General features: G+C 36.9%; 1 protein-coding gene across 1 annotated transcript in view; it reads right to left on the bottom strand.

Moving 5' to 3' along the window:
• ITGB8 (integrin subunit beta 8) overlaps window positions 1-15,151 on the bottom strand; it is a gene marked incomplete at both ends in the record, with an annotated part of 74,565 nt that overhangs the window by 9,023 nt on the left and 50,391 nt on the right. Inside the window, 2 exons of the mRNA XM_080913962.1 lie at window positions 6,230-6,319; window positions 10,151-10,246. Coding sequence (XP_080770088.1) covers window positions 6,230-6,319; window positions 10,151-10,246 — 186 coding nt within the window. The remainder of the gene's footprint in view (window positions 1-6,229; window positions 6,320-10,150; window positions 10,247-15,151) is intronic.

The raw sequence follows: 15,151 nt of genomic DNA on the forward strand, positions 1-15,151 counted from the left end.
ATGGCTGCTCTCTGCAACAGCCCTATTATATTTTAAACACAAGAAATACTAAATAATCAGCTGTGTTTAAGTGGTTTGATTTTTCCACATATCTATGATTACACATTTTAATTCCTATAGAAATACCTCTCTTATCTAGTGTGGCAAGGATTACCTTTCAAAGTCATACCTATGATACTTGATGAAATTTAAAGAAACATTCTCACGACAAGTTAATTCTGACAATTTACAGCAGGAAACATGGTTTTGACAAAAAAAAAAAAAAAAAAAAAAAAAAAAAAAAAAAAAAAAAAACACCTTGAATTTCAAATGCTTTTGACTATCACGAAACGATAATGTTTTATAAATACAAAGTTGAAATGGTTTTTGTGGGGGGTGGCATTTCTAAATGGTGGCTATGCACAGGAATCACTGGTGAAACACTGTCATGCAAGGTTCTCTAAGAAGGGCTAATTTTTATCAAGACTCTACGCTTGCATGTATCCATAACGTTTGTTCCTTAATTCTAAAGCAGGGCTTCATATAGGGTAGAGAACCATGCATGCATGTACTTACTTACACAGTCATTCATAGGCTCACTCAGTAACATCTACTGTGTGATGTCTAGCATTGGGCACACACTAAGGCAATCCATCACAATCTTACAGTTCCAAGGCAACCAGCTATTTTAAATATGTCTTTTAAATATGTGTTCATTTGGTTACACAAATCTGAGCCTGGCACATGCAAAAATTCATGATTTAAACTTGTAAAGAAAAATAACAGATGTGAAATGTGCAACCATGAAAGGAGAGTTGGTTGTACCCTGTGAGGAAAAAGACTTAGAGAGGCTTCCAATGTTTTAGTTAGAGTAATTTTACTCCAACAATATCTTTGATAAGGAGATAGGTATTCACTGATAAACAATTGATTATGGAATGCTGATAGCATGTCCTCTAAAGAAGATGCTTCCTCAAGTTCATGAATATTATTTGAGTAGGTGAGAACACACACACACACACACACACACACACACACAGAGACACACACGTTTCTCTCCCCAAGAGTTCATATACTGCAATAACAAATAATTTTGGCAAACTAGGAGAACCTTACAATGGTGTAAATTAATTTGGATATGCATTGGTTTTTTTGGTCAATACATGTCTCCATAGTATCACATTAGCCATATTTGCTGTTCCTACAAAAATTTCTACAATATTTTCTATTCTTTGCTTTACAAATCAAGGTTCTGTTAAACTGTTAAACTTCATCTTTCCTGTCTGAGAGGTGCTAGGACAGATGCTATTTCATGTCTAAGAGTTGTTGGGAAAGACCCTTTTTTTGTGGATGTATAATACTTCAATGACTAATAGCCAGAAGCTGGAAAGAACCCAGATGTCCTTCAGTAGATGAATGGATACAAAAATTGTGGTACATTTACACAATGGAGTACTACTCAGCTATCAGAAACAATGACTTAACAAAGTTCTTAAGAAAATGGTTGCATCTAGAGAATCTCATTCTGAGTGAGATAACCCAGTCACAAAAGAACAGACATAGTATGCAGTAACTGATAATGGGATACTAACCCCAGAAAGCTCTGAACACCCCAGAAACAACTCACAGGCTGCGTGAAGTTCAAGAAAAAAAATAATGCTCAATCCTTATACACCAAGAAAACTTTGACTAATTCCGGGTTACATCCTGTTTTACATGTACTTTTTACTCATTATAACTAGTAAGACCTTAATGCACACTATCAAACCTTTGGAAAAAAAAAAAGCCAAGCACTGACAAAAATATATTCGTATACTTTTATGCAAAAATGCTTAAAAATTGTTCATTTATCTTTGTTTTTTAAAATAAAGTTGTTCAAAAAATAATACTTCAATGAATTATGAATTGTTTCTGTCTGAATTTTAAAACAAAATATAATTCTAAAAGAGTTTTGGAGACATACACACATAAAATTAATAGTAATAGAATCTCAAGGAGATCAGCTTAGCCAAAATAAGTTTTTGTTGAGTCCACTATTATTTTTCCACTGCCAGGTTACACAGAACCATAGTAGGCTAACACAGTCACATATCCGCACATGGCAAAATACATGCTGCTTGCTTTTTTGTTGGAGACAAAGTCTCACTTCTAGCTTACTTTCCATAAGTCTGACACAAAGGTTTTAAAAATGCTAGGTGTGGTGATATGTGATCATAATTCTAGGACTGGGGGAGGCTGAGGCTGCAGGATCAAGATTCCAGTGCTAATTGGGCTTATGAAACAAACACAATTGAATAGAAGCCAATTTACACATTTCAGGTTAATAAAATGGATACACTGTAGTAATTAAAAGAACTAATTGCATAAACTCCCTTTTCATCAGATGACTCTTAAGAACAATCTATGGATAGGAATGAATTGAAAGTAAGTTTTGCTTTGCTGGATACAAAATTCCATGGATCTAACATTTTAAAAAAATGTATATGAATGCTTGCCTGCATGTATGTAAGTGTATGCAATGTTCATATAGGCTAAAAGAGGGTAATTATAGATCTTTTGGAACTGTAGTTAGACATAGTTCTAAGCTACTTTGTGGCTGCTGTGAACTGAACTTCCATTCTTTGAAGAACAGCAAGTACTCTTAACCACTGAACTATCTCTCCAGCCCTGTAATCTAACAATACTTTTGTGATAGTAAGAGATTTAATTTGCTGCTCCAGTTTGATTCTTGGGATCATTTGCCTAGAAATATTTTTCCAGCCTTTTACTTTGTGGTAATGTTTGTCTTTGTCACTGAGGCCATTTGCTGTAAGCAGCAATATGCTGAGTCCTTTTTATGTATCTGGCGGGCTGGTCTATGTCTTTTGATTGGAGAATTGAGTCCATTAATGCTGAGAGATATTAAGGACCAATAATTGCTGACTCATGTTATTTTTGTTGTTAGAGGTGGAATTATGGTTCTCTTCTTTTAGGTTTGTTGTGAAAAGATTAGTTTCTTGCTTTTTCTTGGGTGTAGTTTCCCTCCTTGTGTGAATCAAGGACCTCCACATAAAGTGGTGAATCTAATAGAAGAGAAAGTGGGAAAGTACCTCAAACACACTGACACAGAAAAAAAAATTTCTGAACAGAACACCAATGGCTTATGCTATAAGATCAATAATTGACAAGTGGGACCTCAAAAAATTGAAGCTTCTGTAAGGTGAAGGACACTCTCAATAGGACAAAACAACAACCAACATATTAGGCAAAGTTCTTTACCAATCCTGAATCCAACAGAGGACTAATATCTAATATATACAAGAACTCAAGAAGTTAGACTCCAGAGAATCAAATAACCCTATTAAAAATGGGGTGTAGAGCTAAACAGCTAAACTGAGGAATCTCAACTGGTTGAGAAGCACTTTAAAAATGTTCAACATCCTTAGTCATCAGGAAAATGCAAATCAAAATAACCCTGAGATTCCACCTCACACCAATCAGTATGGCTAAGACCAAAATCTCAGGTAACAGCAGATGCTGGTGAGAATGTAGAGAAAGAGGAACACTCCTCCATTGTTGGGGGGATTGCAAGCTGGCACAACCACTGTGAAAATCAGTCTGGCAGTTCCTCAGAAAATTGGACATAGTACTTCCTGAAGACCTAGCTATAGCACTCCTAAGCATATACACAAACATGCTCCAACATGTAATAAAGGCATCTGCTCCACTATGTTCATAGCAGCCATATTTTTAATAGTCAGAAGCTGAAAACAGCCCATGAGTCCTTCAACAGAGGAATGGATACAGAAAATGTGGTACATTTATATTATGAAGTACTACTCAGCTATTAAAAATAATGACTTCATGAAATTCTTAGGCAGATGGATATAACTTGAAAATATCATCCTTAGTGAGGTAACTGAGTCACAAAGAACACACATGGTATGTATTCACTGACAAGCGGCTATTAGCCAAAAAGAAGCTTGGAATACCCACAATACAACTCACAGACCATATGAAACCCGAGAAGAAAGATCACACCAAAGTTTGGATGCTACTGTCCTACTCAGTAGGGGGGACAGAATAATCTCTGGGAAGAAAAGGGAGAGAGGGATCTGGGAGGGAGAGAGAAAGGGGATGGAAAAGGGGGGGCAGTTCAGATATGGGTAGAGATGGGGGAATAGTACAGAGGGTCAGGAATTTGAAAGTAGGGGTGCAGCAGTGGAATAGGGGTAACTGGAGCTAGCCCAGATACCAGGGACCCAAGAGATTTCTAGGACCCATCAGGGAGGACATTAGCCAAAATACCCAACAAAGGGGTGATAGAAGCTTTAGAGACCCTATCCAGTGGATAGACATGCCCCCCAGTTGAGGGATGGGACCACCCACCTACCTCAAATATATTTATCCAGAATTCCTCCTGTCAAAAGGAAATGCATGGACAAAGAGTGGAACAGAAACTAAAGAAAAGGCCATCCAGAGGATCCATTCCATCTGCTGACATCAAACCCAGACATTATTGCTGATGCTTAAAGTGCTTACTGACAGGAGAACGTTCTAGCTGTTTCCTGAGAGGGTCTGTCAGAGCCAGACCAATATAGATTCAGATGTACACAGCCAAACATTGGAATGAGTGTGGGGACCTCAGTGAAGAAGTTAGGGCAAGGACTATAGGAGCTAAGTTTACAACCTTATAGGAAGAACAATATCAATCAATCAGGTTCCCCCAGAGTTCCCAAGGACTAAACCATCAACCAAAGGGAACACGGGGGTATCCATCGCTCCAGCTGGATATGTAGCAGAGGACTGACTTATTTTGCATCACTGGGAAGAGGGCCCCTTGGTCCTGTGGAGGCTTGGTGAGCCAGGATAGGGGAACTGAGGCAAGAGTGGGTGAGTAGGTAGAGAAATACCCTTACAGAGGTAATGGAGGGAGGAGGGAAGAGGGGAATGGGGTTTGTGAAAGGGAAACTGGGAAAGGGGATAACATTTGAAATGTAAATAAATAAAATAACCAATAAAAATGAAAAGGTCTAATTTAAGATATTTGTGTTCATTTTAATTCTCTGTAGTTTTCAGACATTAAAAATTCCTCTGCAGAAACAAATGTAGCAAGACTTAATTTATTTAAAGAAGAATACATTTAAACAATTTCTTCATTTTCTGTGCTATGTCTGCTTCCTCCCTCTTTGAACCCGAGTTGTAAACAGGTGCTGCCCAAAGACAGTTAGTTAATAAGGCTGCCTGAGGGGTTCACAGCTCTGTGGCTCAGACAACATTAATCCTAAATGTCAAGCAAGCAGGCAGGCAGAAAATCTGGAGAAGCCAGGCATTATAACTGGCCAATAAGTCCATGGAAGGATAAAGCATAGCTTTTGACACCTGTTTAATAGAAAAAAAAAAATCAAAGGACAAAAGATAAACAGGCTGTACAGCTGGAAGCAGCTGAGGCATGGAGTAGCACCTGGGATTTCATCCTGCTGCCTCTGTTTATTAGCTGTGTGGACTGTGGTTAATTCTCCAACATTTCTGTTCCTGAATACACAATGGGACTCCTAATTGCTGCCCGATGGAGCAGGTGTGTGGATTAAGTGAAATGGTGTATGGAGAGCGAAAAGAGAAGTCAGCATTAGCAAGTTTTAATAAAGCCTTTTAATGCAGACATGATCCAGTTTGGGAGACCAGATGTTCCCTTAAAACTTTTTGCACCTATTCTTTACAGGACAGATGACAACTTAAATAACCATCCAAGAAAACATCTGGGAAAGCAAAACTTTGGCTTGTTTTTAATGATACTTGACTGGAGCACTACATTGATCATGGAGCACTACACTGATTGATCATAAATACTTTTACAAAACCCTCTTAGTAATCTCTATAGCCCAATGAGTCCATTTACCCATGCAGGTTGTTCTTTAAATAACAGCACAGTGTTTTCGTTTTGCTTTTGCCAAATTTCTGATATAGGAAGCAATCCAAAGTTGTAACTCACTGAACACTCAATCTGGAAAAAAACTTGGATGGCTGGATCAATCTTACTTCACCTGTCTGTGGGACAAGTGAGGCACAAAGAACAGACACATCTCTTTGAGCATCAGACATTATCGCTAGTTTGTGGTCCATCCAGTGCTAATTCAGCTCTAAATTCCTAGTCTTACATTCTTTCTGTTACTCGTTGAAACGTGGGGTAGTGCTGCTTTGTACTTTGTCACAAAAATGGTGGTAAAAATTGACTTGTAGAAAAGTTTATAGGCTGTACATACATACATACCTTGTAGGCTTCTACTACTAAATTATTAAGATTTGCAGCTTTGGATTCTATTTCACCAGCAATGGCACCAGGCAAAAGGGGCAGAAGGTCCTGTAAAACACATGAGTCATGGGTGCATAATATGATGGTAAAATGCAAACAATGAGCAATCAAGACATTAAACATTTTATATTCATCGGAAAGGCAAGCCATTATATGAATGAAAAAAAATGACAAAAACCACAAGCAAGCTAAGAGAAGAAGAATCAGTGTGTGTGGTCTTGTGTGTAAATGAGTATGGTATGTCCTGAATTACATGACCTCAAATCTAATTAAATTTAGTCCAGCATTTTCTAAACTATTTTTAACATGAAAAGTGTTCTGAGAGCAAATATGTTGATGAAGTTCTATGTTCTTTTTCTCCATTTAGAGATCCAAAATCAGCACTTGCAAATTATTCAGAATGTGACTACAATGTTCAAATGCTTTAATATTATTTAAGCAGCATTCCCAGTCTTTTAGCTTCTAAACTCTGTCCCCATGTGACATATGTAAATGCTTAATATAAATCTTGTTCTGTGAAATGACATGTTGCAACATGCTGGACCAGATGGAAGGTCATAGTTAAGATGTGAGCTTCACAGAGTTGATGAGATTCTAGGTATCTCTTAAGAGAACGTGAGAATGAGCGATGGTTTCAAGGTCTACCCCAAAGGAAGTCTGTCTTATTAGAGTGAAGAGTGATAGGAACAGGATTGCAACGGGAAAGCAGAGTGTGAAAGCATCAAGGTTAATGCTTTAATTCATTTGTTAGATTTAGTGATTTTAAAATCCATGTGTCAAACTCTGACTGAACACTTGAGATGTTAAATTAATAGGCCACACAGTTTCAGTCTTTAAGGAGCAATTTCACAAAGCACAATATACACTATTCAGTGGAGATTTGCCCAGGTACTATGAGGAGAGACCCCAGCAAGCATTTCAGTTTGGGGAACATTGTCATGGACTGTTCCCCTGAAAAAATTACTTAAATGCTTTGTCTAAATGATGAGCAAGAGATAAGTTGGTAATGAGGAAGAATGTCTTCTGAATTGGGGTGGGTACAGACAAAGAACTAGGGCACCCAGAATAGGTACAGCCTGATGGGTGTGTATGTGCATAGAACAATTAGACATACAGCTAAAAGGAAAAGTGCAAGGCAGAAAACAGTCAGGAATGAGGACAGAGTGATAAACAGAGGCCCTATGATCTCCTATGCCATATAAGAAACTTAGATGTTGAAAAACATAACATTTTGCTTTAGGGAGTATTATGAATATCTTTGTGACTTCAGTGGATTTTCTCAGTAGCCAGATAGAGAGTTAACCTGGAGATAGCACAGATAAACCAGATAAACATGGTTTATTAAAAAAAAAATCCCTCTTAGAGTAGGTGACTTGGAACTCTAAGCAGAATCCAGGCTTGGAGAGCCCAGTGATTCTTCCTTTGTACACAAGTCAGTTAATAACAAACATGGTTCTGTATTTTATCAGTCAATGCCAGATGTACAAAAGGAGGGAGAAACCCTGGTGCCAATAACACATGAAGAAACAATAAGCAGAGGAAAGACAAGAGGCAAATGACACAGAAAGCTGCATAGAATGTGAGGGTCAGCTCTTAATATAGAGGTTAAGAGCCCAGAATTTGAGTTATTAGAAAACCAGGCAAGCTTTTAACCTCTCTAAATGTTTGTTCATCTTAAAAGACACATGTTCACAATGCTTCCTTTGTTATGTGTAGCTGAAAGTACTAGAAGAATGGATGTTTTTAAGCTCAGTATTTGAAAATAGGTACTCACCAAATAGCAGCTGTTTGTGCCATTTTTCTAGTGGCTTCACCATTCAGTTTGGGCTAGAACTAACTCATGTGAATATTAATTCCCTATAATGTTAAAAAATGACTGATTCCATGGTGTCTGCATACATTTTAGGGATCATGGACTTAAAGTTTTCATCATAGATTTCAAATGGAAGTAGTGATACACTTCAAGTGACATTTTCAGTTGATAGCAACTTTATTAGGTATAAAGTAAACTAGAGAAGGAAACATCAGCTTTGTAGAAGGTGGAAATGGGTTCCAGCACTTGCTGGAGTCAAAAGAAAATGTGGCTGTTCAAAGGGCTGAATAAATGAATGAATGAATGAATGAATGAAGGTAAAGCAGATAGGCTACTTTGAGAAATTCATAATAGAAAGTAGAAGGAAGAAGTAGAATTGTAAAGGAGACAAAGGCTGAGTGATGAGATGACAACTAAGGTATCATGACCTCATGGAAATAAGCAAGGGAAGAGGCACTCAAAGACGGAGAGGAAAGAAATGCCACAGGCACAGCACACTTCTCTGTTGGGAGCTTCATAGCATCTCCAGATTGCTACTGCTGCACAATGTCTGCTTTGCTTGTAAGCCTCACACACATCAAAGGCTTCTGAGAAGCTAAGAAACTATTTTTCATGTGTAAGTCATTGATTGGCTCAGTTACTTTCATGGCTTCTGTTGGTGCTTTGCTTCATAGTCTTGACCAAAGCTACATATGTTGGTGCCATTGAATAAAATCAATGCATCTACAATACAATCCCTAAACCCAAGGCTCAGGGAAAATCATGGAAGAAGGGACAGAATTATGTTGAGAGAATCTCTTGTGTACCATACGGTTTTATGTATTACTTGTCAATTAAAAAAAAAAAAAAAAAAAAAACCTATGGCCTATAGGAAAGAGTAGAATATAAGGTGGGACATCTGAAAGGTGGAAAGGATTCTGGGATAGAGACAGGCAGGAGCTGGCCTAAAAAAATGGAGGAGATCAGAAGCATGGGAGCTGAGCAGCTACAGAGCAGCCACATGGCAGAAATTAGATTAGAACAAATGAGATATTAAGTTATGAGCTAGTTGAGAAACAGCCAAAGATTATTACCTAGGTATTTGTAAAATTATTTGAGTTTCAGAATCATTATTCTGGGATCCTGGGGTCAGGAGGAAAAACTGGGTATTTACAGAAATATTGTAAGAAAGAAGAACCAGATAGTGTAGTGCAGATAGTGTCTTTTAGACATGGAAGTAAAGCTATACCCATGAAATCTCAACAATATGGCTGACTAAACATGGCCTGTGTAATGATGACATCAATCGACATACCATCAAGGTTAGAAGCATTATGATAGAGCCCCACTGTTAGGGGAAAAGCTATAGGCAATCAAAGGCTACAAGAGAGAGATTCACTTTTCTCTAAGGATGAGTCTCTGACAGGTCTTAGTAAATTAACCAATCTCAAGTCAGACCTGAACACATGTACATAAAAGCAACACTTAAAAAGCAGGACATATAATGTGTATATATGCATATATGTGCATATAATTAACAATAATAAGGAAGAGGTTATTGATTTGTGAGGGGATGTTGGAGTTGGAGGCATATGAGAGCTGAAGAGAGGAAGAGAGTAGAAATAATGTAAATACAGTGCTTACGTTTGAAATTCTCAAAAAATTAAATAAATTAAAAGCAAAAAAGACAGCTGCTGTTCTCCAGTCTTAGCTTATTCTAAGGACATGGCCATGATCCATGATACTAGCACGAAAGGGACAGAGCTGGAGTATGACAAACTTCCATCTGATGAAAGTCTTCCATTATTGTTGTATTCAGTACCAGCTTAGGTGTTGAGCTGTTCCCGTGCATACTGAGTGTAGTTCTCATACAGCTTTCGATGCCCAGATGTCATAGTTTTAGGTGTCCTGGATAGAAAATGCACCTAAATGCTAACATAAGATACTATAAAGTTCACCTTAACTGAGGCATCATTAAATTTACATGGTGGGTCCCAATTCCAGCATCTAGATTTCCACTTCTAAAAACTGCTCTCACTTCAACCAACCCAAGCATTTCAACATTGATGTTGCAGATGAGAACATACCTTGTACCAATGAAACTGCTTTCCTTGAACTGCAAAAATGGCATGTATGTTGTTGTCTATTAACTTTTCAGAAAGTTGGCCTAATGATGGATGCTCCTGCAATGCACAATGAAGAAGAGAGGGTGGTCAAGCTCCGCAGCTCAGTCTCATCCATTTCCTGACTTAGTATGGGAAAAAAAATCCATGTGATTTAGAATAACAATGCATTTACTTGTTTATGACAGTCAAGGAACATTTAAACTCTTCAAATGCAACACCAATATCAATGAAGTCAGGATGTCTTGCAAGCAGAATTCCATAGAGTCTACAACTTAGAAAAGTAAGGGGGGGGGGGGCAAATTCACACAGTAAAGGGAGGATCAAAGCCCTGTTAACATTTGACTGAAACTGACATAACTGGAAGATAGTGTAATACTCAACAGTAGAAACAGGTCATTCACAGTGCATTCTGAAGTGAAACTGCAAGATCTGAGGTATAATTATATACATATACACACACAAACATATATATGTATACACACATACATATATATATTTACACTCACCCATCTCACCCATTGTGTAAGCATACATACATCTATGAACACATTTGTGTGTGTGTGTGTGTGTGTGTGTGTGTGTGTGTGTGTGTGTGTTTGTGCACTCATGCATCTGATTTGACTTCTGACATAGCATATATAAACTCTCTTTACAAGTAGAAATCATGTGCTTTTTATTTGGATAACAGAAACTTTTGGTTCTATCCTTCTGAAATATGTGCAGAGATCTACAGTCACTGGTTAATTGGAAAGATGACAATATTACATTAAACTAGAAAGATGTATTTATTGAGTAGGTGCTCTAAAAGCACTCAGGATTTCTATTTTAACATCTGTGGAGTGTATGTCAATGACATATTTATTATTATACTTGTCTGCAGGTGTATGTATACTATGAGCTTACTTTACCTTGGTAAATGAAGCATGAAAAGCTTTATTTGTTTTGTTTGTTTATTTGTTTATTTGTAGCTTTTCTTGTTTGCTAGTTTTATTTTGTTTGTGTACATGTTGTTGTTGTGGTGGTGGTTATTAGAAAGCTAGGGATGAGTTAGAAAAGGAAATACATTCTAGTTCAAGGAGAAGAATGCAGCTGATGGTAAAGTTCTTGCCTAGCATGCAAATGATCCTGGCTTCAATTCTTAGCAATGCCCTTCTATTTCATCCTCCTGATTGACAACTCCAAAAGTTGCTATTTACTGTTACTTAGTTAGTCACAGGATTAGTATTGTTTCTTTTCAAATGATCTCCTAAGAATTAATTTTTCTTACACAATAGGTTCATAATTAGACATCCCCCAGAGAGATGCCAGACTCCACTTTCTGTGGCCGCTAGATATTCATTGGTGCCTACTTGTAGGAGCCAAGGGTTATGTAACTGAGCCTATATAGCTTCAAGCAGGTCAAGGTCATGTTTTCTATAGTTTCTGCCCCAGGTTATACTTCCCAATGCTAATTTCTGTAATCTAGAAACTATGAGAACTTAGTACTAAAAGTAAATTAATTAGTCTTATGTATAGCCAATATTCTGTGGCCCACATTTTAAATTTATACATATGGGCAAAGATACAACCTTGCTTTTAAAAATACTACTAGGGCAGCAGGTATGTTTGATGTTAGAACATTTGCTTAGCATACATAAGACCCTAGGCTCAACCTGAAGGAGACATCAGACCAAATGCTCTGTATTTGTTTTCATTAGTTGCATTTAAATGTGATACAAAACCAATTCATGAAGTGGCCCAAAAAGTGTTAGCACATGGGGCTTGCATAAGAAAAATTTTGCCTAAAGCAGTTCTGAGGAATGTAACTTTACAGTAATAGAAAAAAAAAAATACCCTCTAAATATAAATTCTTCCAGCCAAATTCCTATTCCTGTTCCTAATAAAGTATATGACCTTAAAATAGATTTGTAACAGTTTGCATAATGCCAGTTAAGCCACAGGGAATAAGTAAAAAGCAAGACAATTCTAGATACATTGGGGCTATTACTTTAATAGTAATAGTTACTTTTAAAATATTTTTGCTTTGATAAAAAATAATCACAGCTTGCCAAGCACCTACTCTTCTTACTTTTAAAAACATTTTACATAAAACAAGAAAAAAAAAAAACTCATGTGCTTATACTTACACAAAGTCAATATTTAAAGAAAACTTGAAGATGTGAGCAGCTTTTGCAGCCTTTTACATTCCTTTCCTCTTTCACAAACAGGAAGTAATGCTAACCAAAGTCACAAAATTTCAGTGTAGAATATTCATTCTAATTGGTTAGAAGCTCATTGAAAAGGTTCACCAGACATTTTTTTTTCACCTCTAAAGAGAAATCTATTTTGAAAGAAAAATTCCCAAGTACCTCAAGGCAGTTATTTTAGATTATAAATGACTAACACATGTTTAAATAAACCACTGTTGACAAGTGGCTACGAATTAATGGCCATTTCTGAAGCCTCCTCACCTCTCCTCCATGAAGCACATTATTTTTTAAGCATTTCACCATAATACATACATACATATATATATATATATATATATATATATATATATATATATATATATATATATATATATATATATATATCTTTACTTATTTCTGCTAGTAGAAAAACACACTCCCTCTCAGCTGCCCAGTCCTTGTGATGTCATGACTCCTCAAATCTAGCACATATCCCCACCTCACCCCCACCTAACCCATTACATATTGCTTATCTAAACTTAGAAAATAATTAATGGAGATAAAGTGCATTTCAGAGGCAAAGGGAGAAGAGATAGAACATGCCAGAAGTACTGCTAAGTCATTAAGCTTGTAGGAAGGGACTTATAAATGTCAGGAGGGAAAAGAGGTCAATGGAGAACACATTCCATTAAATAGATTACTGTGCTGGAAGTAAATTTGAATTATAATAATGTGCATAGCAAAGGGGACAAAGAAAGTGCTAAAGATTTTCTTCATTCTAAGTAAGATTGATGTAAGAAGTAAGGTGAGTTAAGAGTTTGTAGTACTGAAAACCATAAGATATTGAAAACTTCGCTGTTTAGTTAGTTTATGTTTTAGAGCAAGGCAGGCAGACTGGAAACACTGTGATAGTGAAGACATCTGGAGCATATGTTGTTCATTTACCTCTGTCTCAACAGCCTGGACTTTTCAGCACATGGCAGATCCTGGTTAACAGCAAAAGTGGGGCTGTCAATATTTGTGTGTGAATATTGTCTTTGTTTTGAGAGTGTGTCTGTAGAGTGTGTCCTGTGCAATAGAGAATATGAACCATAATGTCTGACTACCCACTAAAGGGTATAACTTCCTCTGTGCTATGATAAGTAAAATTTCTTTAGCATGAAAATGCCCTCTTAAAAGTTAAACCTCTCAAAGAAAATTAAGAACAGGTGATCTGGACAGAGCAATGATGGGCTACATCTCCAAGCTTTGCAGCTGCTAGTTCTGCCCTTAATTTGAATCTTAAATGTCTCTTAACAGTCCACATGCAAGACATTGTGAAGCTAGTGGATAACAGTGGGAATTTTGACTGGTTGGGTTTATTAGAATTATTGAGTCCACTGGGGCATGCCCTATTGGGTCTCTTTTTGCTTCCTGGCAGCAAGGTAAGCAGTTTTGACATCATAGTCATGTGATGGGGACAAACTTTCATTGACCACAATTTCCCAAACCAAGGATCAAAATAAAAGCTTTCTTTACAAGATGATCTTCTCAGGTATTATAGGGAAGGAATGGTGACCAGGAAAAAGGGTTAAGCTATCTAAGGCCCTGTCTCCTTGTGAGTAAGATACAGAAATATTAATTTACACTTCTCAGAATTACGGTGGGGCTATTGAATAAAAAGGCTTTGCTCCAGGATTCTATAATTACTAAACCCATACCATCACTGAGAAGTGGTCTAGGTCTTGATGTCTCACTGGCTGGCATTTACTGCAGGCCCTTCCATGGAGTGAGGTGGGATTGTTTTCAGAACTGACTGTTACCTTAATTACTCAAGAGAAGTAAAACAGCATCTGTACCTGGCTTTTAAAAGGACACACACAAAATGATTACTTACTAAAAAGTTTTAAATAAAAGAACGCTACCAGTAAGCACTGTAGGCATGGAATTCCATGTGTGTTGGCACATCTGTCTCACTCACTAACCCTGTGCCCCTGGCTGCTGGGGTGTTTGAATATGTCTCTTAGGCCCCATGTGGTGTCAACTGTAATCATGAAATTCTACTTAGTACAGAAAGGCAAGGACTATCACTCTGTAAGCTTTTCAAAAAGAATGAAAATGGATGTTTTGTGCTTAAATGTTTTAACCCAAACATTTAATTTTAGCAAGGTGGTTTATCCCATAACTTGTAAATGAAATTTAAACATTCTTGAGCTAAGTTTTTAGACATTAGTTGAATCCCTTTCCACAGGTTCTACAGAAGCAAAGCCAGGTTCCTGTGGTCCTGGAGTAGGCGATTTCTGCATGTAACGTTTGCTTTCGATTAAGAGTAAGTTCAGTTAGGTATTGTTTGCAGAGAACATTTCCTGGCTACTTTTCTGAGAACATGTAAAGTATTCAAATTGGGTTTCATAAAACAACTGCAAAAAATATTCTTGGCATGTTTTCAGTTTTAAAGCACATAGTACAATTATCTCCTAATAAGTGCTTTGTTGGTTCTAAAACACCACTAGATAAAAACAATATTTGTTTAAAACTACATACTGACTTCAAGCTGTCTAGAAATATTGATTGCTAAAAAATGTCTTTTTATTAATACATCTAAGACACGTACTGAGAAGTGAAAGTATATTTAACACTTTTGATGTTGAGGAGCCCAATTCTTAACTGACAGCAGCAAAAATAATTAACTAATTTTTTTTTACTAAACAAATTTTTTAATTAAAAGATCACAAGCCTTTTTGCTTAAATAGAATTGTCTGATGTCATATTAGTTATAAATACCTTTGTGACCTTGAATGTTAAGGAAAATCCA

Source organism: Micromys minutus (assembly GCF_963924665.1).
Source record: "Micromys minutus genome assembly, chromosome: 1".
NCBI classification, from domain to species: domain Eukaryota; kingdom Metazoa; phylum Chordata; class Mammalia; order Rodentia; family Muridae; genus Micromys; species Micromys minutus.